Genomic DNA, 27,499 nt, shown 5'->3' with positions numbered 1-27,499 from the left:
TTTTGCTTTCTTGCTGGCTGGCCGGTGCAGGTAACGATACGGGTGCTGCTGGTAGTAGTTGGGTGCCATCAATCATACTTCAGGCGATTATTATGTACTTTGGAGTCCTGCTCCTCTGCTGATGCCCTGTATCAAATATGCGACTCATTATGCAGCTATGCTGTTCGCGGTGGTCTCTAGCTGGGATGATCGGGTGTAGTCGGCTTTAAGTCCTGCTAAATTAGTGTGCCCACACAGATTGATTTCCAAACCGGATCACTTTGGTTTAGGTTGGGTCTAAGTAGGGTCGGGTCAGTTTTTGACATTTCTTTGTAAATGTACGGCATTAAAAGTTCAAATGTAAACAATTTTGTTCTTAGGCTCTTAGCTAGTACTGTAAAATATAACTGCTATCTACTTCTTTGAACGTACGTTTGTTAACTTCAGGATGTCTTGTCAAAAAAAAAAAAAAAACTTCAGGATGTTTCAAGATAATCATTGCTTCTTTCATTGTTAGGTATGAAACTTAGACTAGATTTGATGCATAAGTAAACCAGACTAATTCATAATTCTAAATGATAGTACGAAATTGTTACATTTTTCTTGAAGTGATCGAGTACTAATTCATGTTTACTTAAAACGAAATAAAGGGAAGAGTTTTGGGGAATTTTGGCTGATGTTTAAATATCTGATAATACCAATTTTCACTAAATACTCCATAATTCATTGTGACTTATGTTTAAAGACTTTAATGGTCAAAAGTCACAAACTTTCAGTACATTTTTTACGATTTTGTATTGAATCTGTTTTATTTGCAGAGCACTATATAACAACACCTACATCGTGATCAAAATTATAATAAATGGAATATAAAATTAGTATATTATGTACAATTTAATCTTGCATCATCTAACAGTACTTGATGTCCATAGTTTACATAATCGTCGCCTTAGTAGATGAATGGTAAGGTCTCAGACATGATATCCACGGGCCATCTCTCTGCCCCTTGGTCGAATGGTTGTGCTTGTGATGCTGCAGTTTGCTGGACTTCTGAATCAGGTGATACTGCTGGCTCAGCCAGTGGCACGTTTCGTCTATTGATTCCGTCAATCAGCACCAGCATTTTTCTGTACTGTCTTACTGTTGTTCCTTCTTCATCACTGGGCTTATCTGAAAAGAAATTCTCAAACAATTTAGCACATCATATAATTAAACATACCAATAGAAGCATGTTAGCAAAATAGTGTCTTGGTTGAGTCAAAATAGTGTCTTGGTTGAGTTTTGGGTTCAAAACGCGCATATTTTCATAGCAACTACCAAACAATAGAGTTATGTGCACCCCTTGTTAGCAACATAGAGTTTTGGTTCAAAACGCGCATATTTTTCATAGTGACAACCTATTATAGAGCTATGCATACTCTTTATATATGTGTGCACTATAACTTAAACTGAACCACATTATGCTGAAGATGAACAGCACACTAACAAATTTTAAAGGGTCACTCCATATATACCTTCTATTGATGGCGTTGTAGCCTGATTCTGAGCCTGAGCCTGAGCCTGAGCCTGGGCCTCGTCAGCAGCAACAAAGGACCATTGAACAAGAGTAGGGGTGACAATGGTGATGAAAGCCCAAACCAAGAATATGAGTACATATGCACCCTTCTTCATTTTGTAAGAAACAAGAGGAAAAATGTATGATTTTAGTTGAGAAACGTACGCAAAGGTTTGCAAGTAATAAGGGAAGTATAATTAGTTGGTAAAAAGAGAGAAGAAAAGAAGGTATCCTTAATGAATTAGCTGGCCATGTCTAAGGAGTATGTTGGTTAGAAAAATCAAGACTCCCTTGCATGATAAGGCAATAATTTTCATTTGTCACTACTAAAGTTGTTTCATTTAACAATTAATGTAGCAATCAATTATGTGGTCGTACCAGCATAGCTCATAGGACTTTAATTATATACTAGTAGAAAGGATCAAGCGAAGGTTTAATAGTAGAGCTCTCACCTTCCAACTGTGAGTTCAGGTTCACTTTTAATTTCATTTTCCCAACTTTATAATTGATAATAAATTTTTTTTTTATGAAAAATCGCATAAGTAGGTATCAGTCTATATGACTAAGAAGTTTCCTTGAATTCTTGTAAGTTGAGAATTTGAGATCCCCTTTTACTCTTTTATCTTTTTTATTTTTAAGCAATAAATATTATTCTTTACATCCTATTTTTGACTCTGCTATTATTTTAATACTACATATATTTTAATCTTCTCTATAAGTAAGATTTCGATCTCTAATCTACTTCTTTGTCACATTCCATTATAAAATCAATCACTTAACTCTTATAACATCCACTTAAATAACATCAATAATCAAATACTCTGTAGTAAGTCATTTTATAAAACCATGCGATATGATAAGTATCAAGAATAGTAATAGTAATTATACTATAGTCTATGAGACGAAAAGAGATAGACTCTATGCACTTTTATATAGGACCATATGATACCCAACATCCCAACGTTTACATAAATGTCATATTATAATGGTTGGAGTTGGTGTGACATTTTTAGTGGGGATTGTCCGACCTTTTTCTTGTATTACATACATATCATTATCGTTACAGCCAAGATTCATCAATATAATGTTCCATCATTCATGATTACTTGATTAGTATTGGTAATTTGGTATTGCGCTATTACTCTATAAGATTAGAGAATAAAGTGAAAACTTGACGACAATATTGTTTAACTTAAATAATAATTGGATTCAATATACAAGCATATATTTTTGAGAAAATCACATAACTTTTTTTTTTTTTTTTAAATTTGCATTATGCTCCTATATGGCTATATTAATAAAATAAGAAAAGTTCTTGTGCCAACCTTATTTTATGCTACTTTGGTTAAGATTCTTGTGGTGCCTAAATTAATAAAGCTGTTGACTTTTGTTTTCAACATTATGTATGGTGTTAGAATTTATAAATAAACAATTATACTGGAGAAATTTTAATTTACATGACGTTGTCTAAGATTACTCTCTCATTCCCTTATGTTTTTTTTCCAACTACAACATACGGAGTACCATTTGAAAAGAGACATTAACCATACATATATATATATATATATATATATATATATATAGGGGAAGGATCCGGTGAGAATAAGTCTTTATATGAGAAATCTATCATATATGAGAATACATCACAACCATTAAATAGAACAAAATCCAACAGCTGAGATCACTCCAAAAGTAATGGCAAAAGTGTAAATTTGCGTTCAAATAAAACCCTTCCTACCCACACATTCAACTCATCCTCCAAACCCATGCTCAAATTACCAGCTTCTCTCTCTCTCTCTCTCCATAAAGCTTGACTTTCTCTCTCCTCTTGTTCTTAGGTAAGTAATTCAATTCTTTCTACTCATTATATTCTTATGATTTTTGTTGTGATTTGTTTGAGCATTTTTATGCGATTTTTCCTAATTTTTTAAGCGATTTTTTGCTTCGATTTTTATGCAATTTTTCTTAGTTTTTTCACAATTTTTTCCCTGATTTTGGCAATTTTTATGCTCGAGTTTGTTCGTTTTATGTTTGATTTATGTTCGATTTTCGGTTTCTGTTCAATTTTTGCGATTTATATGCGTATTTTTTTCGAATTTCCATCTTATTTTTGAATTTTTGATTTAAATTTGATTCTTACAATCAAAAATATGTTTTCAATTTTATTTTAAATTGATATATATATATTTAGGTTAAATTTATTGATCTTGATTGCTTGGATTGAATTTGTGTATATTCTCAGTGTTTCATTTGAAATTTGTAATCTGAATTTTTGAAGGTTCATAATATTAGGTTGAAAATTATGGACGAACAAAAATCGTAGAACTTGGTTGAAATTTTTAGAACATGTTAGAAAAGCAAGGGAAAGTAATAAATGAGGATGTAGATGAGTAAAATTTGATGAATAATTTAGAGCATTTGATAAATAATTTAGAACAAATGAGTAAAATTTTGGAACATGTTCTGATTTTTCTAAGGGGGTGTCTTAATAACAATGTAGAACGTATGAGTCATAATTTAGAACTTATAAGTAAAAATTTAGAACAAACATCTTAATTAGGTAAACTTTAGTCTTGAATTTATGCTCTATATTTAATAAATCTCTTTGTTTTAAATCAAATTTGCATGTACACTTTGAATTAATTATTATAAATATTGTTCTAATTTCATACTCAAATGTTCTAAATCTTAAATTATTTTTTTCTAAAAAACTTACATGATCTAAGATTGTTATTCAAATGTTCTAAAAATTGCTTCTAATGTTCTAAATTTTTAGTCTAATGTTCCAAATTATGTTTTATATGCTCATAAGCTTTAACAACTAACTCTTCATTCAAATATTCTAAATAGTGATTCTTATGTTCCGATTACAATTAAATAAACGTCATTATTGAAATTAAGCTCTTAAAAATTAGTCTTCTATTCAAATCATATGTTCTAAATATTTAATCACGTGTTCTAAAATTTTTTATCATATGTTCTAAATTTTATTCACATGTTGTAAAATTTATTTTTAATGTTATAAAGTTTTAGTCTAATGGTCCAAATTATGTTTTATAAACTCATTACCATTATGCTCTAAATAATTAAGTAAACTTCAGCGTTAAATCTATTCTCTAAATAATGTCTTCTGTTCTGAGTTAATCATGTGTTCTAAATATTAAATCATATGTTCTAAATATTTAATCACGTGTTCTAAATTTTTACTCATACGTTCTAAATTTTTATTTACATGTTCTAAATAGGTACTGATATATTTCGTGTGTAATGAAATTTGATCTTCTTGTTCTAAACAAGTATAACATGGCATTTACTCCATTTACAAGGGTTGATCATCACAAGAGTTGCATCACTTTTGCGGCTGGTTTCATAGCAAAGGAAGATATTGAATCATTTGAGTGGTTGTTCAAAACATAATTGTGTAAGTTTGGCAGTGGGAGATGATGAAGATATCAAAGACCTTGTGATTAATCTTCAAGGATTGAGGCTGAATTTGGAAGCTAAGAGGAATGCAAGAAGTAATGTTGAAAATAATGCTACTAGCATAGGTTGTGGGGAATTGAGTCACCATGATATTCAAAATTGCCCAAAGAAAGTTAGATGATACTTAATGATTTTAGAACATTTTTTTGAATTTGTGTATTGAATAACACTCTTTTGTAGTATAAAAATGATTATAGTTTGAATTTAATACATATACTTCGTATGTATTGAAGTTTAGAACATATGACTAAAAATTTAGAACATATGACTAAAAATTTAGAACATATGAGTTATAATTAGTAATCATGTGTGTTGTATGTTTCCGATGTGATTTCAAAATTTTAATTTAGACCATATGATTAAAATTTATCACTTAAATTCTTGGTTCTTGAATACATGAGTACTATTTTTTAATTCATGTGTTTTGTATGTTTTCGATGGGATTTCAAAATTAAAAATTTAGACCATAATGATTTAAATTGGTGGGAGGGTGTGCTGCATGACTTTAAATTTCATTCAGATGCATTTGGGTGGGAGGATATGAGTAAAAAAATGGAATATATGAGTTTTAATATAAAAAAAATATGAGTTATAGTTTAAAACATATATAAACATATAATTTAGAACATAAGGTTAAAATTTTAGAACATATGAGTAATAATTTAGAACATATTTATAAAAATTTAGAACTTATGGGCTTATGGGTAAAAAATTAGAACATATGACTAATATTTTACAATAACATGCTATATTTTTGTTCTAAGGGGATTTCTAAATAGCAATTTAGAACATAAAAATTTATATAACATTATATATTTTCACATTAATATTTATAGCATATGGGTAAAATTTGGAACATATGAGTATTAATATATAATAAATTGTATTTTTATATTCTTGCATGCATAACAATGAAGTAGATCACAAGAAAGACAAGACAAGCTTATATATTCGAATACAACCTTTTAGAAAAATAGTTTTAGTATAATTATACTATATAAACTTCTACATGCTATTTCTAAAATTTTATTACAATTTATTTTCTTTCGCCCATTTTCGTGATCTTGAAGTAATTAATCTCATGATGTAGCTCATTTTCCTTGTGTGATAATATTTTAGCACAAAAATCCACCCTTTATTTCTTCATTTGATCGATCTGCAATATAATAAGATAAAATCATTAGACTTTGCATTGGTATCCGCTATCCCACTTTTTACATCATTATAATAATAATAATAAAAAAAAGATTTACACAACTTACATGATTCAATTAAATCTGCTACTTACATTATACAATTTGGAACTTATGAGTTTAAATTTAGAACATATGTATAAAAATTTAGAACATATGTATAAAAATTTAGAACATATGGGTAAAAACTTTAGACATATAAAGTTGTAGCAAAAATTAACAATTGAACTAGAATGTATATATACTGCATACTCAACAAAATTATAGTAGAAAACATAAAATGTGAGTAAAATAAGAATTAAAATTAGAATTGAATTAAATTTTGAACATACAAGTAAAGTTTTAGAACATATGAGTAAAATTTTAGAACATATCTAAATTCATAAAAAAATTGAACAATATCCATGGATGATAACCAACCTTTGAATTTGATCATTGTTTATAGCTTCTAGTAAAGATTACTCCACAATTGGACTTGTAGACCACGAATCATCAATTTTTACAGCTTCATCATCACCATCACTTTTTTTCTTTTTGATAAGTGCTTCATCACCATCTCTATTTGAAAAAAAAAAGTATGTTAGAAGCTTAAAATAGAGATTAAAAACAAGGTCACACTTGCTAATCTAAGCTAAGATCGATAGTCAAAACAACAATATTGATTTACATAATCATACACGCAAAACATGCAGTTAAATTTCAGCTTGGCATTTTATCGAACAGGTTATGAGCATCTAAAAGTGATTTCTAAATTTGCAAAAAATCAAACATCAAGAATACTATTGCAGATTATAAACAATGATGATAATATAATGAAGAAGAGAGAGAAATACATCATAATCATATTATTGATCCATTAAATCCAATAAGTAAACATCCCAAAATAAACAATCAATTTCCTATAAACTAACAGATTCAAGAGCCTAGCTTTAGAGCACCAATATTATTATCCTTCAATTTAAATTGATACTACCAAAATTCACATAAAAACAAAGTAAAATGCCCAAAATCAATACATTGATACTTACTTCCTTCGTTCATAAGTAGTAATAGCTTAGATTGAATCCATTTGATGAAGAATTTGCGATTTCTAGGGTTTCAACAAAATCATAAAAACCTTATTCAATACAAATATTTGAACATTGAAGCCAAATATCAAAGGAAAAATAGTTAAAACAGCAAATACCTAACAATATTTGTAGATTCAAGTCGAAATTCAAAGATATCTTAGCATCAAGATCGATCAAACTAGTGTTCGTTTAGAAATTTTTGGGGAAAGAAGAGAGAGAAAGGGAAGACCTGGTTCAATTTCTAGAGAGAGAAAAAGCTGGACATTTTTTTTAATTTTTCTTATATACAATCTAGAATTTACAATATTGCCATTATTTTGACTAGGGTAGATGTGGAGCGTTAGATCTTGTTTGATCCAATGGTTATAAATTATTCTCACATATAAAGTGTTCTCATATAAGAGAGGTGTTCTCACATGAGCCTCTCCCTATATATATATATATATATATATATATATATATATATATATATATATATATATATATATATATATATATATATATATATATATATATATATATATCAATTTATAGAAAAAACATATTTGTATGATATCATGTTAGATTTATTTCAATATGTAGTTTCAAATAACAAACCTTTCAACAATTGAAAATATTGTTCCGAATATCAATATTATGCATAAAAAACTATGAAAACTCAAATGGGTTAAATATTATGGAGTATAGAGTGTCTACACCAAATTCAAAATCCCCCCAAACTAGGTTTTTTTTTCTTTTCCTTCATCGAAAGCCTCCCCCTGTAAATCATGTAATAAATCCACAATATCGCAAAAAATCATCGAGAATGGGCAAAATACCAACTCTAAATATCGAATTTTCACTGCACTACTCCAGAAGGTGAGAAATCACACTCTTAAGACAACCAAATATATAAGGGTGCAAGTGAGGAAGAAGGAATAGACCTGCCATGCAAAATCTACCAAGCGTTTATAAATATGATAATACAATATAATCTAACATGAGTAAATAATTCATACAAGTATTCAGCTTCACTCTCATCTAAGTCTGTGGAGGTCCTTTCTTCTCTATATACGAATTCAATATATGCATATGAAATTCAACATATAAATCATCAGAAAAGATATAAAAATCAACTGCAAAAGCTCTAACAACACAGATAATCTCAGCTGTTTCTGGCTCTAATTCTTGCAACACATCAGTCAGGCAGATGTACATAACAGGTACAACTGGATGCTACCGTAGAGTACTAGAGTATAGCTGAAGCGCTCCAGACTGAGCACAAAGATTGTATCACCCAATTGTATCACCCATTTATTGACTCGTCTAATTGTCCATGTTCCAAAGAATCATCCTATTATAGAAAATTGTTAGAAATCAGAAGATGTAAAAACTGGATTATCATTAGAAAATCTCTGAGGCAGTGCTAAGAACTCACTTTAATACACCCATCTACTGACTCGTCTAATTGTCCATGTTCCAAAGAATCATCCTATTGGAGAAAATTGTTAGAAATCAGATGTAGAAACTGAATTATCATTAGAAAATCGGTGAGGCAACGCTAAGAACTCACTTTAATACAAACATATACGTAATGAACATCTGGACTGGCCCCAATGAAATCTTCCAAGTTTTTCCCCTTCTGATTTAGGGGAATAGGCTTTGTAAGCTCCCATTTCTGTTTTTCCTCTTTCACTCCAGGAATTGTTTTTTCTGCATATGCATGTTCGACAAGTGATATAAAATAGCAAAAACAATAAACTTCTCAGGTAATCGTAGCAATAATAAACAACACTTGCTTACAACAGAATGTTCAAGGGAAATGTATATTCATAATTCAACTACAAAACACGCTCCATATGGAATGCTCGACAGCAATGATGTTACGGCTTCAACATAACTTTTCTTTAGGACAATGTATTGTGTGGTTGAATGGATATCCAATTCCTTTATCTCTATGGACCAGCAGAAAACTAGCAGAAGCAGGACAAATCCTTTCTCTGCTGAAACTCAGTCCTTAAGATATACAGATATTCTTAAACAGCTAAAACAGCAAAGTCATTATGAACAAACAATACGTAAATGCACTGGATTGATCAGTGAATCCTCACATCACAAAACGCCAACAGAATTTAACTTTTACAGACATCCCTCATGAGAAGTCCTCTATTGAATTAATCTTATTAATTGTGCTTCTTTTAAGAGGCAATGACATAAAAAAATCCTTATGCATTGATGCAGAGCATTGGAAAAGATAAAGAGGGGTGAAGAAGCCATTTTTTGGTCTTCACTCATTACTATGTCTTATGTCTGTCGCGACTCATAAAAGTATTTTGGTACATGTATTAGCGTGTATGGTGTGTTATGCCCCAGCAGGCCAGCACACAGTCTATAGAGCCTTGTTCATAAGTATTTTCTTATAGATACACTATTTTAATTGTATCAAAACACACTGCAAGGCAATGTGCAGTTATTAATGTTTCCGCGACTCATAGCCATCTTCTAGCTTAGCTAGTAACTGGCTGCATGAGCACCAAAGCCACCAAAAGTCCTTCAAGTAAATTCTTGAGTCAATAAACATTTTGGCTAGCTTCATATTTAGACACAAATTTCGGTATTTGAATTGTTTTAGAAATTTTAGGAACATGTCCTAGTGGAAGATAATTATTACATTTCCTTAGAGAACACAAATTTTACTTATTGCCTAAGGAATAAGAATATTCTGTTTTAAGGCTGATTTAAGATCCTTTTGCATGTAGAATTGCATTTTCAAAATTTCAGATTATCATCTAGTTCTAGAAACTAGATCCCCCCACCCCTCGGCTTAGTGTTATGATTTCAATGTCTTCAATTAGTTGATATTTTCTACTTGCCTTGAACTGGTGAGTGTAAAACCTTTACAATATGAGTTGAAGCTAAATTCATTATTCCTTAGCTAGTGATTATTCTGTAAAGCATAGCCTTTCCAGTTAACACGTGTGTCTCATATTGATAAAAGAAGAGAGTTAATCACTTCATAAGGCTAAGGATTACTATTGTCATATGGTTTTGGGATGGAATCTTCTTTAGACTTATGAAGTGGATTCTCTCTCTGGTGACAGGTCTAGGCCCGTATTTAAGATGGTATCGGAGTCAGGCTCACCTTTGAATTTCAATGCACTTCTTGGTAATATTGTCTTTTTCATAATTGTTAGACCTTGTAACATACTCCTATGCCATATGACTAACTTTTTCTTATCAATGATATATGCAACTTCATATAATGCACTATTATTCTCTAATACATAACAAAATACCAATAATAGTCGGTTTTAAAAACCAATTGTTAACTTACTCCTACGTCCTAAGCAAGACCACCAAGCTAATATCTTCTAGTATTATTCATTCAAGTACACAATTTACCAAGGTTTTGGCAGGTGACCACAATGGTAACTTCATGTTTCTAGAAATATCAAGCATAGATGTAACATACCACATTTAATACAGCAAGGATTAAAAAAATAGAAGATAGCTTTAAAAAACTAGACCAAAGTCTCATTTGAAGCAAATCTTACTAATAGATTCCAAAGAATAGATGAGCACATAACATAGTTACACGAATAATCCATAAGTACGCAAATGAATATATAATGACCAATAACTGCAAATTTGCAACATAAGAAAGATAAAATATAGAACATTCTGATAAAGATTCTACCAACCTATCACATGCAGCTTTATCTTCCACTTGCACGAGTTCTTCAGATAACATAAGCGGTATGAGGGTGCTCCATATGTAACCTACAACAGTCAAGCGATTGGTTAGGAGCCTAATAATAGGTATTGAGATAGTAATGCTGTATTGATGTGAATGTTGACAAACGACAATAAGACAAGTTTCAACTATAGGTATATCTATAGGATACCGAAAGCAAGGGCTAGTTCAAAAGCCTATATGTGTATTTCCAACAAAAAATATTCCAAGTTTTTAATAAAGAAAACTTTTAATGCAAAAGATATAAATCTAACTACAAACAAGAAACGGAAATTTAATAATCAAATAGTATTCAAATCTTCGGTTGAAGGGAAAGGAGAAAGTAAAGAAAGACAAATTTACCAGTATATAAACCCCTTTATCCTTGAGGACCCTATAGTTTATCAAATAACTGCTTCAATATATGATCAATGTATCCAAAACAAAAACAAACAGAGAACAACAACAGTAGTTCTTTATAGCTTTGATATTACACGTACCGCCCAACTTCCTCGAGCATTTTAGCGGAGTTTGGTTTTGAGTTGTTTCCACACTGTTGAAAGAAAAGCAGTAAGAAACTGGCCCTTGATGAATAAAAAAGTTACTTCTTAAACAAAACTCACCAGAATAGTATCAAGGGTTCCTGGAAAGTATCAATAAGCCACATCAGAAGAAAGAAGAGACAAGTATTCAGAGTAATTTTTTTTATTTGTTTTGACAACTGTGATACTTTTCAGAAAGTAAAACAAATACCTTTGTCAATTACTGCATCAAAAGAGCCTGTTTCGAGGGTGTCCATTTTCAGAACATCCATAATAATGTCTGCCAAGTTGTTAAGTGATAGCTAAGTAAAATCACTGATTTACCTCACATATATCTTACCACACTTTGTTAAACTATCAATAACAAATCCCTCAAAAACTCATAAATGATTATTAATTTTACGTATTAAACAGAAATAAATCGATCATATCAAGGATACACTTAAGTTGTGGGTGGTCAGAGTATTTTTTCTGCATCTCTTCAATCACAACAGAAGATATATCAATGTTGACAATATCCTCATATCCATCAGCTGCCATTTTTTCACTAAATGCTGCAACCACATAGAGACAAACTTAAGTATATATATCATAACAGGCAAGTTCAGAGGCAAATTCATGAAAGAAGTCTTCAAAATACAGAAACACAAGACAAAATATGATCCACATAAATTATTGAGAGAGTACATACTTTAAGCTTTCCAAATATTCTCAAAACATATATCTCTACAAATGGAAAAGACTTTATTGACAAAGGAAAAGTGGAGGAGAAGTCAAGTACAGTTGAATGTCTCCAATAATAGGGATTCACCGACAAAGACCCTATTTTGGCTCGTACATTGGGCTCTTGGATGATCAGGGAGATGAAACTTTCCTCAAATCACTAAAAGAGAAAAGGATGATGACTTAAGATCAGCTCAGCAAGTTCACCAGAATAATTTTGATCGTGTAACAATACGATCAGTAAATCTGTGATAAGAGAATTTAAAGAGGCTAAAAAGTGGAAGAAGAGGGCCTTGAGCTAGAAAGGTCTTTCATTGGTTTCATAAAAGGTTTTCTCTCCCAATAAAAAATAAAAAAATAAAAACCCATCTTGCCTAGCATAAAAAGAGGAGAGCTGATGATTGACCTAACTAGATATATCAATAATGTTAGGTACTCGGTAAGAATTATTGGGTACTCTCGGCAACAAACTAAAATTTAAGAGGTGTCTTTCCAGACTGTTGTCCTTTTCTAGTCATTTTATCATCATATCCACATGTTTGCCTCTCTCGTTTCTATTAAATATAGAGCATTAGTTAACATCTACAATAGATACTACGATGAACAGCCATATAAGTGCTAACTTCAAAGAAACTCTTAGGATTTAGTCATTTGATGAAAGCCTAGCTAACAATAGCTCTATCATGCTAGGATTATGGTACAATTGCAAACAAATAGCAATCATGTTCAGCATTAGCAACATCACGTTACTTCAGCTCACAATACCAGCAAAACTACATACTTCTTTATCCTAGTTCCTTGTCACCATTGATTTCCCCTCTCCCCAAGGACGACTTTTTTCTTTTGGAATAGGGAAGTCCATAAGCAAGTGGAAGAATTTAGGGAAATTGAGGCTTCAGCATCCTCGGTAATCTAATAGCTACAAGTAACTGATGAGTTGATTATGCAAGTATGTTAAATCATCATAACATCAGTATTTTCACAGGGTTTAAGAGGTGAAGAAAAAATACAAAGTAGAACGTAAAAAAATCCTCAATAGTCCTGCACATTTGACCCTGATTTTATCTCCTCCAATCATGTCAAAATCCATACACATTTCAGGACTACTCGTAACTTCAAATATCTGTAATAGTTCCTCTAAGAAACACTGAGTACATTCCATCATTCAATACCACTCGCTTTACGTTGTCATTTCTTTAACCCAAAAATGCATGTGGAGAAAATTTGATGATTTGTTGGAGAAAGCAGCACAATTTGAACTAAATATCTTCAAAGTAGGGGACATTAGGCGTCTTGTTGGAACTATTTACGAGGCCCAAATGAGGACTCTTTACCTTTCCAGAATGCAAGATTTGCATGTCAAGGGGGATGACTAACTTATAAGATAGTTGGGCCCCATTACTAATAGGATTTAAAATGAAATCTCGCTAAGCTTATATCAGTTTAGCTTCTACTATGACACTGGTTTGGTTTAACCCAAGGAAGATTATCGATGTAATGAGGGAAAATAGTGAATGTCCAAACAATATTAGGGATTATTACGTTCTGTATTACATCTATCCAATATACTTCTTCCATCCGAATGTCCTTAACACATCATTAGATCAAATTACACTATCAAAGTGATTATACAATAAGGAGCGGATAGTAATTATAGATTTAAGCTCTCACAAACTTAGAGCATCTCCAATGGTTCAATTATAAGGACTTGCTTGCAATTTAAATAAAGTTCCTAGCTACATGCTTACCATTGGAGAATAAAAAATTGAGCAACATGCTAGCTATTGTAGCCCAACCAAGCTACATGCTTGATTGAAAAAGAGACAAATAATCTCCATTCATATTGGAACATGTGTATAATTATCTATTATTTTTTTAAAACTTTATTTTTTTGCAAACTACAATATGTTGTAGCTTACCATTGAAACAAGTTGTTGCTTAAAAAGTGTTGTAGCTTAGAAATTTATGTGGAAAAGCAAGCTACAAAGCATTGTAGCTTGCCATTGGAGATGCTCTTAGCATTGAGTTTTACAAGAATAATCAACTCATTACCATTCGGTTATTAAATGAAAGTATTCAGTTTAAACATGGAAAACCCAAAAAAATCATCTACTAATTCCGTTCTCAAAAGTTCTTCCCATATTAACTATGCATGTTTGCCAAGGTAATACTTAAGGCCATAAATATCATTATTGAATATTACTCCCTCTATCCCCATTTGTTTGCCCCATTTACCATAAAAGAGAATCCCTTAAAAATTGCACCATTTATTCTCTCCCATCAATTTTTCAATCAATTCTACCCAACTAAAATTTTACGTAAAAAGCACAATATGAGTATGGGGCAAACATTTAGGGAAAGAGGGAGTAGTAAACCAATCATTGCGACGAATTAAGTATGAACCAACATGATTTTGTTATGTTTAATACTAGTATAAAGAATCATTAAGAAATTCTCTTATCTTATGCATAGTGCCAAGATTTTCAATTGGAAAAACTAAATCGGAACGCTTAGAGTATCCAAAAATCCACATAATTAAGTGATCATTCCCCAAAGTAAACAACAAAAATTGAAATGGGATACACCCAATTCAAACATTTTAAAAACAAAATTGAATAAACCCACCATCATCACAATTCTTACATAATACGGAGTACCAAATAACAATAACCCAACAAAATTCATCAAAATTACACAAAATAGATCAAATAACAACAACAAAAAAAAATTACACAATTAGTGAAATAAAAACTGAATGAATGAGATAAAACAACATACAAGAGTTGCCGCAACCGACGACAAGAAGACGGCGATGAGGAGGAGAACAATAGAGATGAAAAAGAGGAGCCAAAGAAGAGTAACTTTGGTACCAATCAAAAGGGGTTTTATCCTGTTTGTATCTCTTATCCCAATATGATGGATCACCATATTTATGTGTTTCTCCCATACCCATTGACATCTCTTTTCTTCTCTCTAAAATTCAGATGAATTTCTCTCTCTAAAAATGAAAATGGTGGGATTGTTCTGGAAGAAGAAGCGAAGTTAGTTGAGTTGAGGTTGGCGACAAGACAGCCGACAAATGTTCTAACTTAACATGTTTCACTGTTTTGTCCTTTGATCTATTCAGGCCTCTTTGCCACTTATCCTTTTTCAAGGGTAACTTGGTCATTTACTTACTTTATACTTTGTATGAGTATGTTCTTTTGATTGAAAATAGTTTCACTTTGTGTGTTGAGTCTTTGGATCATTGGATGGACACGTTTGTGTAATCAGAAATTGAGGAAAACGAAGTTTTTTTTTATATTGGTATTATCCAAAAAAAAAAAAAAAAAAGGCCTTTTTTAGTATGTATACAAAATACTTTTATAATGAATAAGCAAAACCAAATGAAAGTATTTGGGAGTGTTGTTATTGTACAAAACATGTGTGGAAAAGTGTACTTAGAATTCCTAGTTTACTAGGTTATTCCCGTGCTATATACGGTTTTAATAATAAAAATTTACTTGTAAGTGTGTAATATAGATGTTTTAAGCAAAATATATCATGCAAAGTGTGATTTCTCTCGTTAGATTAACTAGATTAGTCCCGTGCAATGCACAGATTTCTTTGAAATATAGAGTATATATTTTATGTATTCCTACGTATTAGAAAAACTATTGAGACATAGCCATTAGTTTTAAATGCTAATTTTATAAAATTAATTTTGAAGAAGAACAAACCGAATATGAAAATTTAAGCATATACAAAAAAGTTAGATTTTTACTATACTATTTTAATTAAGCAAATAAAAAATAATTTTAAACTTTAAATATATAAAGAAAAGTAGAAAAAAAATATATACATCAAAGTATTTTATTCGATTAAGCATAAAGGAAAGATGTATTAGATACCAATAGTTGATGATAGAAGAAAAATAAATAAATTAAAGAGTATAGATAAATTGAGAGGAGGAGAAATTAAATTTAAAATTTGAAACCAAAGAAAATATAATGACGTCAGATTTTATTTAGGCGGGAAAATTTTTCTTATAAAGCTGCCAGGTGGACAATATATGATGTCAGCAATTTCTACTTTATTAATATTTATAAATAGATTGAGTTAAAATGAAGGACATGATGTTAAATATTCTTATTAAGTTCATAGTTATAATAAAATTTAAAAATGTTAGTGTTCATTTTTTATTCATTATAGAAAATTTGAAGAATTAATAAAGGGTGAAAAAAATCTAAACTCTACAATCACCAATAAAATATAGGAGATTTTTTTTTTTTTAAAAAAAAAAAACAATGTAGGGGAAAAAAATGTGAAGGAGACCAATCGTCAATTATTTTTACTCAAATAGAAATAGAAATTTCATATTTAGTCAATTTAATTATAAAAGCTTTTAGAAAAATTTATAATTAATAAATCATTTTCAAATATTAGCTTTACCTTAAAATGGTTTTTTTTTTTTTAAAAAAAAAAATGATATTTAGGCCCTGTTCTCTTCACCTTAAAAAAAAATAATATTAAGTAAAAATAATTTCACTTCAGTAAAAATAAGTTCAGTTCAGTAAAATTAATTTCAGTTCAGTAAAATTAAGTTCAGTTCAGTAAAATTCAGTTTTCTTAAAGAAGAATTATAATAGAAAATCAATAAAAATAATTTCAGTTCAGCAAAAATAATTTCAGTTCGGTAAAATTAATTTAAGCTCAGTAAAAATAATTTTAAGTTCACCAAATATAATTTTGTTTCGGTAAAAATAATTTCAGTCAGCAAAAATAAGGTGAAGTGAACGAGGCCTTAGGAGGGAAACTTTATTATAAGAAGCTGACACGTAGAAAGTGATGATGTCAGCGGTGATTATTTTAGTATTAGTTATAGATAGATAGATAGATAAATAGATTTTGAAGGATTTAAAAAGAATATGAATTTATTTAATTAGGAAAAAAAGAATCAAAGAGAAGCTGTCATCTAGATACAGATGATGTCAACGACCTTTTTTTAGTGCAAAAGTACTTTGTATTAGTTATAAATACCAAGCCTCGAGTTTTAAATTTTACCATATCAATGCAAAAAAAATGTACCAAAAGCCTTTATTGACGAAAGTCCGTCAACTCCCTATTTAATTAACCTTAAATCTTCTTTTTATTTTCCAATAACCTCAATTAATTAAGAATTTTTTTTATATGGTATCTAAATATTTATCTAAATCAATCTAATATTCAAAGTAAGTGTTGGCTGAGGGGAATAAAAGGAAAGGGATAAGGGATAGGGATAATGAGATGGCGAGAACACAAGTATAATGTTGGTTTGAGTGGGGTGGATTAGAGAAGGGATAAAGGATTGGGAATTAAAAATACATACTCCATATATGCTCTTAATGAAGTAAGGAAAGGAAAATAAGAAACAATTAATAAGGGTACATTGGTAACTTTACTACATATCTCATTTTTATTCCTAACTCATACTTCCACCGTTTTTTTTATAGTTACAACAGTTTGACTTTTACATTATTCATGTGTTTCACTTTGACTAGCTTTGACGATTTATACATAAGTAAAAATATAGTCATGTGGGATCTTGTTAGATTTGTCTCGATTTGTACAATTTTAATATCTAAAATTTATAATTTACCCATATTGGTAATCAAAGATATTAACGATCCAAAACATGCATCGGCAAGCGTGAAAAGAGAAGTGTTGCAACTATTAAAAAAATAGAGGAAGAAGGAATTTTCAAACATTAAATAACGTGTCTGTTTCTTTCACTTGCAACATTTTGACTCATTTGCATACTTTACTTTAACCGGTTTTAATGATTTATACTTTAAGAAAAACATAGTCGTGTAGATCTTGTTAGATCCTTTCAGTTTATGCTTTCATAATTTAAATTTTTTACTGTATCATTTTTCTTTATTGGTAAATAAAGATATTTGTAATTGAAATAATGTATTGGCAAGTGTGAAATCAAAAGTGTTGCCAAAAAAATAAAAAAAGAGGATGTATATAGTCTCTTTATCCCAATCATCAATTTCCTATCTTCAATTCACAATTTTATTTCTATCTATATTCCTCATGCCAAATACCCCGATAAAATGAATCAAATTTCGAAACAAGGTGAAGAGAACAAGTCTACACTTTGTCAACATAAATGAGATGGAGATGGATCATGGATCATGGATGGATGAGTGTGATGAGTGATGACCCAACTAACCAAATCTTATTTTATACACACAGCTTAGCTCATCTACCTTGCTTCCTCGCAAATATATTGAGTAAACTTTGAATAATAAAGCACTGCACCTAACAACTTCCGCCCGCTCAATCTTCACCCACAACTCCCATCTACCTCTCTCTATTTCTCTCTCCATTTTCCTGGAATTTCTGATTTGAAGATGGCAAGAAAGAAGATCAGAGAGTATGATTCCAAGAGACTTCTTAAGCAACATCTTAAACGAATTGCTGGCATCGATTTACCCATTTGCTCTGCTCAAGTATAATTCTTTCTCATTTTCCATCCTTTTTTTTTTTTTTTTTTTTTTTTTTTTTTTTTTTTTGTTTTTGTGTTAAATTTTGTTTAAAGATTGAATCTTTGATACCCTTTTGATGATTTGTTAATGTGGGTAGATCAATGTGTTCTTATGATTATTTTGTTTGATGGGGTGGTTTTGATTTGACTCATTTGATTTGATCTGTTGTTTTTTGCTTGAATTTTGTGGAAATTGTTGGTTTCAATTTGGATTGGAATTTGATCAGAATTATATGTATGCATAATTATGAATATATGCAGGATTTGATTTGGTTAGATTTTATTGACAATTTTCAATGTGATGGTTATTTGGTGAAGGAAAGTTCAGGAATCCGTTGACATTTTTATTTCCTTCAACTTGTGTAACTTGTGGATTTGATTGTATTAGATGTGTTATAGTTCTGTCATTGCCACTATTTTTTGTTTATCGCCTCGTATCTTTTTGAGAAGCATTGAATTGATGTTGAGTTATGAGCTTAAAATTGGCAACTGATGGGTTCAAATTTTCAATTAACTGTGAACTTGTACTCTAATTTTACTGCTAGATGGTTTTTATTTTTTATTTTTATTTATTTATTTATTTTTTGTTATGAAGAATTGTAGAGAGAAATGATCTCTAGGAATAGACTTAAGGTTTACTTTTATGCATCGGTGTTAATTGGTTTGTGATTATCCAGGTAACAGGATCCACAGACTTCACTCAACTAGTGAATGACGAGACATGGCTTTCGTCTTCAAGATTGGTTGTGAAACCAGATATGCTTTTTGGTAAGCGTGGTAAGAGTGGTCTTGTGGCTTTGAATTTGGACTTAGCTCAAGTTGCCGAGTTTGTGAAAGAACGAATTGGGAAAGAGGTAGACTGCTACTTTTGTACGTGCTCATTATTGCTTCATATGTAAGGTATTTTGCTGTAACACGGTCAGCGATTACTTTCAGGTTGAGGTTGGGGGTTGCAAGGCACCTGTTACCACATTTATCGTTGAACCATTTATCCCTCACGAGCAAGAGTTTTATCTCTCCATAGTATCTGAAAGGCTCGGTTGCACTGTTAGCTTCTCTGAGTGTGGTGGTATTGAAATTGAAGAGAACTGGGACAAGGTACACTATAACTCAAGCTAAACATTGGGCTCCTTAATCAATCACAGTACCCTCTACTAAGTATCTCATGTAAAATTATGGTGCTTGAAATGTGCAGGTTAAGACCATCTTTTTGCCAACAGAGAAACCCTTGACTAGTGAGACTTGTGCTCCACTGATTGCTACACTTCCTTTGGAGGTAGGCCCCATCCCTTCACATCAAGTTTCGGCCAATTTGAAAACTGGAAGATATAATTTATGTATTGAAATAAATTTTTATTTTATGCCATCAGTGTAATCATGTTTTTGATACAATTGTGTCAATACTCAATATTTCTAGTGAGCTACATAATGAAGACTAAATTGTTCTTTTAAAGTCTTTTTAAGCTTTTGTATTGTGCTAGACTGTTTTTCATGTGATGATTTACCTTATTTTGGCGCTCATTATCTTTATTTCTTACAGACACGAGGAAAAATTGGCGATTTCATCAAGGGTGTCTTTGAAGTTTTCCAAGGTATGTTATGCATTCATGTTTGTCTTTGCTGAGTACTTCTACACAAATAATCAAATGTTATTTCATTATTTTTGAATTTTTATATAGTTTGTGCTCTATGGTATGATGTGCATTCATGTTTATCTTTGCTGAGTACTTCCACACAGATAATCAAATGTTATTTCATTATCTTTGAATTTTTATATAGTTTGTGCTCTATCATTTGCTATAATTTTTACTATTGTTGGATATCAATATTATGGGACTTTCTTAAGTATAATTTTTTTCCTTATTTTCATTCATTTATTTGACTTACAGATCTGGACTTTAGCTTCCTGGAGATGAATCCCTTTACATTGGTTAATGGGGAACCTTTACCATTGGACATGAGGGGAGAACTCGATGATACTGCTGCTTTCAAGAACTTTAAAAAGTAGGCTAAGTTTTCTTAATGTACATCAATCAAGAAATCCTGGGTTTTATCTTCAGAAAACATTTTTTTCATATGTTTACTTATGTAGGTGGGGCGACATAGAGTTCCCATTACCTTTTGGCCGAGTCTTAAGCTCTACTGAAGACTATATCCATTCTTTGGATGAGAAGGTATGTTCCATGATATTTTATCTACATTTTACTGCTAGAATACTGTCTTTTGGAATGTCTGTGATAATACGTTATTTGCCCTGTACTTCCTTATTTCATTCATTTACTGCTAACGACTTTTTACTAACAAACCCATGTTTAGAGTCATATGACATATTTAAGGTTAGGAAGTACATACCACAAGCCATATGGTGGTTTGTTGCTAATGTTACCATCAGAATTGGTCTTATAATGGGGGACTCTAAAGGATTACATGTCCCCTTTTTCCGACATGATATTCTTTTCACTGCCTTATTTTAGAACTGAAGTATCAATTTAAGTATGTAATGCTTCCTTTACCTTGCAGACAAGTGCATCATTGAAATTCACCATTTTGAACCCAAAAGGACGCATTTGGACTATGGTTGCTGGAGGTGGTGCAAGTGTTATATATGCTGACACCGTGAGTTCATAACTAAAATGTCGTCTCTGCAACTTTCATTGTCATTATTTTGTACTTTTGTATATGTCTAGGTGTTTATGCCTTTAATTTTTACCAGGTTGGAGACTTAGGTTATGCATCAGAACTTGGTAATTATGCCGAGTACAGTGGTGCTCCAAATGAAGAAGAGGTCCTAAACTATGCTCGAGTAGTTGTTGATGTAAGAGTCTCATTTATTTGATCCTTATAAATTGCTTTCATGCTAGTCAAATACTTTGTGTATCATTTTCTCTTAGTTGGTGTTCTATCAACAAATAAGAACAATCTCTATGCTGCAGTGTGCCACAGCAAACCCTGATGGTCGTAAAAGGGCTCTATTGATAGGAGGGGGTATTGCTAACTTTACTGATGTCGCTGCCACATTTAATGGAATCATTAGAGCCTTGAGAGAAAAGGTAATCCCAAATCTCATATCCCAAAATCGGAGCACTATGTCTTTGTTCTATAGTTCTTACACTCTGTCCCTTCTTTTCGGGGAACTATCTGACAGGAATCCAAACTTAAGGCAGCAAGAATGAATCTTTTTGTTAGAAGAGGTGGTCCAAACTATCAAACAGGTCTTAAGAAAATGCGTGCACTTGGTGAGGAGCTTGGGGTCCCTATCGAGGTAAGCTATTCATATCTACAGCTTACAGTGTTTTGCAGTCTCTGAGTTGTGAAATTCAACTTCTCTATACTGCAAAGGGAATGAATCTGGGTAACATTTTTGTTTTAAAAACTTAGGAATTTGCAGATGTTATAGATTTATTAGTTGAGTTTAGACCACATGACAATGGTCTGAACTATAGCCATTGTGTACTACACTTTACACCTAGACCAGTAATGCTGAATCAAAAACGTGATTTGATATTCTAAATTCTCTTTTCCTGAACGATCTATATATGCAGGTATATGGCCCTGAGGCAACCATGACTGGCATTTGCAAGCAAGCAATTGATTGCATTATGGCTCAGGAATAAACAAGTGTTTGCTATGTTTAAATGAACAATTTTATATACATCTTTTTTGAAAGGGATAAACCCGATACAAACTGAGAAATTGTTCGAGAACATGAGTTGTCTGTCAATAGACTTCATTACTTATGTGTACTACTTCGGTTGTAATTAAGTGATGCTTCTATATTGGGAACTAGTTTTATGATTTTGTTGATTGATGGAGTAAAAGGCCTAGTCTATGAGCAAGCTTGCTTTTGTTATTTCAATCCAATGCTTTCTTTGATTAAATTTCTCCATTTTTATTACTTGTACTGCGTATTTCTTAAATTTAGGCTCTGGCTCATCTGATTTTGTCTGAAATTTTGTTATTTGAACTTATCTAACATTATGTTGTACTATTTTGTATGAACTTATCTGAACTTATATTATTTGAACTAATCTAAAATTATTGTTTTGTCTGAACTTATTTATTATTTTGTCTGAACTTATATTATTGCCTAAACTTATTTGAAATGATCTAAAATTGTGTGTAAAAACTTGTTTTTTCTTACCTATATTTTTTAAACCTACTCGTGCTTTATTCGACTTACGGAGTATTCTATTAAGTGAGATAAATATATATAACTTCTAAACAGAAAATCTTGCGTGGACCTGGTCCACAATAATATTATTGTGGACCTAAGGTTTATACACACGTAAGTGGCGTTATATTCTAACATAGTGATCCCTAATTTAATTTTAATATAGTAACATTATTTTTAACATAGTAACCTTTTTAAAAACTTGTGTGACCTTTAATATTATTATGAACTTAAAGTACAACATAACCTCTTATACCTTTTAATGTCACACTAACTTTTATTTCAACATAATAACCTTTATTTTTAATTTTGATTCATTATCACCAACGTCTTTGCATTTTGTACAATATTTATATATAAACTTTACTTATATTTTTTACAAATATATAATTAATAAATATTATTTTGTATCTTGTTGTTGGATTAATCACAATATCTACTTTTAGAAATATTTTTTTTTATTAATAATTAATTAAAAATATTGATGATTAAAGTTGTGTCTCGATAAATGTGCTACTTAAAGTGATGCATTTAAGCACAGGACTACTTTCATCTCCCCCAAAGTTGATGGAGGGTCGCTAAAGTGCTCATGCATAAATATGATTGATCATTAGAAAAAATGTTGTAAAATAAATAGGAAAACTTGTGTGTGATAAATTTTTTTAATCCTTCCCTAGTGCTCTATAGAGGTTAAAGGCTTTCAAGTATAATTTCATTTTGATACTCCATGAATGTTAGTTCTCTCCTTTTTTAAAATGGGATTGAAAATTAGAATGGGAATAGGAATAGGTATTTTTAAAAAAATTGGTTGATGCTATTGGGTAAAAAATGAAGATTAAACACTTATAATCTTCTTAAGACGCATAAGATTATATGGCTCTAAAACCAACTTTGTTGGGAACAAAAGGGGAAAAAAACCAAAATTTAACTAAAAAAAAAAACAAATAAACAAACTTTTTCCTCTTCAATCAATAACAATGATAGTAACGTAAAAAGTTAGGAAACATGTTCTCTTACTTTGAAGGATATAAGTCATATAACTTAACACTAAGAGCATGCTTAGTAGCTGACCAAGGTGTTGGTCACGAGGAAAGAGAACTGCAAATTTGCATTGATATTTGAAAAGAAATAAAAAAAATGGCGAGATTGGGCAATGACCAGGTCTTGCCCATGACTAAAACCAAGCTGTTGGGCAAAGTTTCCTAGAGCGCCACGTGGATGTTGAATGACTTGCATCCCCAAGTTGTTAAGGGACTTTGTTGCTAAAAACAAAATAACGATAAAATGTATGGGGGTAAAAGTAAGAGAGAAATTTTATGACCAAACTTTCTTGAGCAACAATTGAGGGTATTAAAATGAATGTGGTCATAATTTTTTTTGGTCATTCAAAGGTGGAATAGAGAATAATAATACTTTGTAAATTATTTCATGACCAAAATAATTTGGTCATCTAATGGTCTTGCTCTAAAATTATTGTCAATATATATCTAGAATAAATTATGGGTTTTAATAATACATATAAATTAAAAATTTAAAAAAAAAAATTGTCACACAGGTGCTTTAATGATTATAGAGTAAAATGAATTTTAGGGGACTCACCTTCCATACTTTTCATTGTTTTGGAACTCACCTTTCACTTTTCATCATTTGGGGATTGCCGGTAGGTATTAAAAGTTTTCCGGTGAAGAATTTTTTAATTTTTTTTTTCTATTTTTTGTACAGCTAAATAAAAATAATGACACATACTCTTCCTAATAAAATAAAACACTGCTAATTAAAATAACGTAGATTAGACTAAAGTCAAGCAACTTGCAACTTCTAGTCCTGTATTTTCTCAAACGAGCAACGCTTCCATAGTAGACGAAAAAGCTTCTCCAATACTCTTCAAAAATCATCCATTACTCTTCAGTACAGGTATATATTGTATCTAAATGGCATATTTTTTTTGGAATTAGATGACTTATTTTATCTTTGGCTGTGTATGCAATTGATAATGGTTTAGGGGCATTGTTCAGATGTTTGAAATTTTTTTGGCAAAATTGTTCAATGTACTAGTGATCATGTGTGATATTATGATAGATTGTAGACAGTTAATATGCTTATCCCCCATTTTTTGTGGGATAGGGTTTTGTGGTTTGCTTGAATATGGTATTAGATAAAGAAAATTGAAAACAAAACAGAGTAAGAAGAGGTGAGTTTATAGGCTTTTGGATATGCAATTTGTGTAACAAAAAATGTTTGGGCTATGAATTTTTTTATTTAGGTTTTTTTTTTTTTTTTTTGAAATACTTGACAAAGTAATTTTGTTCTAAAAGGGGCTTATTTGGTCTCAAATTGTTCCGTATGTCAATATTGATAATCTATAAGTTTTAATTAATTCATAACTATATACTCTATTTATCTTATGTAAATAATAGGTACTGATTAATATGGAACCAAAACCTTGCATTGTTGTTCATCATGGTGGATGTTGGAAGCTAGTTCATGGTGTTGTGGAATGCGAGGGTGGGTTTACAAATATATTTAATGATGTGGCTGAGGAATACGAGGGTGGGTTTATTGTAATTTTAGGGATGTGTTTGGTGGGGGCAGGAACTTAGAAAATGGTTTTGGAGGATTGCCAAAAGCACAACTGTAAATGTCTTCCAAGCAAACATTGAAGCATTTAGAAAAGTTTCAGAGGCTGCTGCAAATGACTTATTGAATAGAAACTACAAGAAATGGTGTAAAGCATTTTACACACCACAATCTTATTGTGATAGCATCGACAATAATATGAGTGAGGTTTTCAATGCATATATACTTAACTCTAGGCGTAAGCCAATAATTACTATGCTGGAGGACATAAGAGAGAGTTTAATGGAGAGATTATTTAAGAAAAGAGATTTTATTGAAAAGAAAGAGTGCTTTATTTGTCCAAGAATTCAACAAAAATTGGAAGATAATAAGTTAAAGTCAAGGGGGTGGTCTGCATTTTGGGATGGAAGGTTTAAGTTTGGTGTGAGAGATGGGATAACTCAAATGAAATATGTCGTTGATCTAAGAGATAAACTTGCAGTTGCAATACATAGCAACTAAGTGGGAGACCATGTAAACATGCAATTGCTGCCATTTGGAAGTCTGTGGAACATCCCGAGCAGTATGTTGCAAGCTCTTTTACCAAATCTGAATATTTGAAGGCTTATGAGTTTCCTATGGAGCCTTTGAATGGACCTAATGAATGGCCAATTTCACATGCTGAATCAATTTCAGCCCCTCCATTAAAAAAGGTTAGAGGTAGACCGCAAAAGGCAAGGAAAAAACAAGTTAGAGAAGTTACTAGCAATGGTAAAATGAGGAAGAGTGGCATGATTATGAAATGTAGTGTATGTGGAGAGCAAGGGCATAACAAAAGAAGTTGTAGCTTCAGAGACGAATTACCAAGTTCAACTCAACCACTCACGCAACTTCAACAGAAAGGAAAGGAACAAACACCCTTACAAACTGCTGCTGGATCCTTAGTAAGTGGTTTTTTTTTTGTGTGTGTGTGTTAAATCTCAGTAAGTTCACATGCTTCTTTTCTCAAAAATCCACTCAATTATAAGCATGTGTACAATATGTTGGTGGTTCTTGTATTTATGTCTTCCTTCCCAGATCAATGAACCAAGGAGGCAAGCTGCTTACTATACTGATTATGGTGGAAAGCAAACTTTGCAGTCAACTACAGTAATACAAAACAATACCCAGCAATCACAATCAACTCAAGTTAGCATTTCATCATCAAACCGTAGCTTCATTACTCTGAATGGCAGAAATTACATAACAACTCAAGCACTACAGGTATTATTTTCTTATTTTTTTGCTCCACTCATGTCAATTCAGTATAAAGTTCAAGTAAAATAAATAGACTATATGCTAATTGATAATTTGTTCTCTTAATGCAAGGATATGGCTAACAAAAATATTGGACCTTACAACCATAATCTCAATCAATGATATGAGAAGTTACATAATAAATCAAACTTGAGGTAAACCCATTGGCTCTGTACAATACTTCATATATGCTTTTGGTTTTTTCTTTTTTTTTTAATCAAAATATTATTGCTATTAAAAATAATTCTCATTACTCTAGTCAAAAAAAAAAAAAAAAAAATTCTCATTACTCATATACATTTTAAATTTTTTTTTTTGCAGAAATGTTTAACATTTTGAGGTTATCCAGTTACAATTTACGCATTTTGGACTCTGCAGACTCTTAAAATTTTGGGGTTTTTTTTTTCTGCAATGTATTTTCTTGTAGAGTCAAAGACTATTGATTAATTTTATATTAAGAATTTTATCTCTTTGACAGTTGTAATCAACCAATTTAGGAGAATTTTTTATTAATTGACCGGATTTTTGAATTCCGGTGACCGGCAATCCCCAAACGATGAAAAGTGATAGGTGAGTCCCCAAACGATGAAAAGTATGGAAGGTGAGTCCCCAAAAATGCATTTTACTCAATGATTATACATTTAACAAACAACCTTCATGAATTTTTTCAAAACACAAAAATCGGTCAAATTTAATTCCTCAACCACT

General features: G+C 31.1%; 3 protein-coding genes across 3 annotated transcripts; 1 reads left to right on the top strand and 2 right to left on the bottom strand.

Moving 5' to 3' along the window:
• Positions 1-823: 823 nt before the first annotated feature.
• Positions 824-1,821, bottom strand: LOC145581956 (uncharacterized). Its single transcript, XM_081638998.1, has 2 exons — positions 1,494-1,821; positions 824-1,149 (listed from the first exon to the last, which is right to left on the bottom strand). Exons 1-2 carry the CDS (start codon positions 1,648-1,650, stop codon positions 929-931), a joined length of 378 nt encoding a protein of 125 aa, XP_081495124.1. The 5' UTR covers positions 1,651-1,821; the 3' UTR covers positions 824-928.
• Positions 1,822-8,200: 6,379 nt separating this feature from the next.
• On the bottom strand, positions 8,201-15,326 carry LOC145581955 (uncharacterized). The gene is made up of 10 exons (XM_081638997.1): positions 15,036-15,326; positions 11,975-12,088; positions 11,746-11,814; positions 11,616-11,635; positions 11,493-11,545; positions 11,356-11,386; positions 10,961-11,039; positions 8,833-8,972; positions 8,698-8,751; positions 8,201-8,613 (listed from the first exon to the last, which is right to left on the bottom strand). The coding sequence occupies exons 1-10, from the start codon at positions 15,214-15,216 to the stop codon at positions 8,566-8,568; spliced, it is 789 nt and encodes a 262-aa protein (XP_081495123.1). The 5' UTR covers positions 15,217-15,326; the 3' UTR covers positions 8,201-8,565.
• A 3,146-nt stretch (positions 15,327-18,472) lies between these two features.
• Positions 18,473-22,663, top strand: LOC145582981 (ATP-citrate synthase alpha chain protein 2-like). Its single transcript, XM_081640059.1, has 12 exons — positions 18,473-18,733; positions 19,446-19,622; positions 19,705-19,866; positions 19,964-20,044; positions 20,309-20,360; positions 20,658-20,772; positions 20,861-20,942; positions 21,289-21,384; positions 21,482-21,583; positions 21,702-21,818; positions 21,914-22,030; positions 22,311-22,663. The coding sequence occupies exons 1-12, from the start codon at positions 18,635-18,637 to the stop codon at positions 22,380-22,382; spliced, it is 1,272 nt and encodes a 423-aa protein (XP_081496185.1). The 5' UTR covers positions 18,473-18,634; the 3' UTR covers positions 22,383-22,663.
• The last annotated feature ends 4,836 nt before the right edge of the window (positions 22,664-27,499 follow it).

The sequence above is a fragment of the Chenopodium album genome, chromosome 15 (genome assembly GCF_948465745.1).
Source record: "Chenopodium album chromosome 15, dcCheAlbu1.1, whole genome shotgun sequence".
Lineage (NCBI taxonomy): Eukaryota > Viridiplantae > Streptophyta > Magnoliopsida > Caryophyllales > Amaranthaceae > Chenopodium > Chenopodium album.
This window is presented reverse-complemented; position numbering and strand designations above follow the sequence as displayed.

What these genes read in the sequence shown, in the direction of transcription:
- LOC145581956 (XM_081638998.1), bottom strand. Translation starts at nt 1,650, where the DNA reads ATGAAGAAGGGTGCATATGTACTCATATTCTTGGTTTGGGCTTTCATC. An exon ending in TACAACGCCATCAATAGAAG is followed by an intron (nt 1,150 to 1,493) that starts GTATATATGGAG and finishes ATTTCTTTTCAG; the next exon opens with ATAAGCCCAGTGATGAAGAA.
- LOC145582981 (XM_081640059.1), top strand. Translation starts at nt 18,635, where the DNA reads ATGGCAAGAAAGAAGATCAGAGAGTATGATTCCAAGAGACTTCTTAAG. An exon ending in TACCCATTTGCTCTGCTCAA is followed by an intron (nt 18,734 to 19,445) that starts GTATAATTCTTT and finishes GTGATTATCCAG; the next exon opens with GTAACAGGATCCACAGACTT. An exon ending in TTGAAGAGAACTGGGACAAG is followed by an intron (nt 19,867 to 19,963) that starts GTACACTATAAC and finishes TGAAATGTGCAG; the next exon opens with GTTAAGACCATCTTTTTGCC.
- LOC145581955 (XM_081638997.1), bottom strand. Translation starts at nt 15,216, where the DNA reads ATGTCAATGGGTATGGGAGAAACACATAAATATGGTGATCCATCATAT. An exon ending in TGACCACCCACAACTTAAGT is followed by an intron (nt 11,815 to 11,974) that starts GTATCCTTGATA and finishes ACAACTTGGCAG; the next exon opens with ACATTATTATGGATGTTCTG. An exon ending in CAGTAGATGGGTGTATTAAA is followed by an intron (nt 8,614 to 8,697) that starts GTGAGTTCTTAG and finishes TTTCTATAATAG; the next exon opens with GATGATTCTTTGGAACATGG.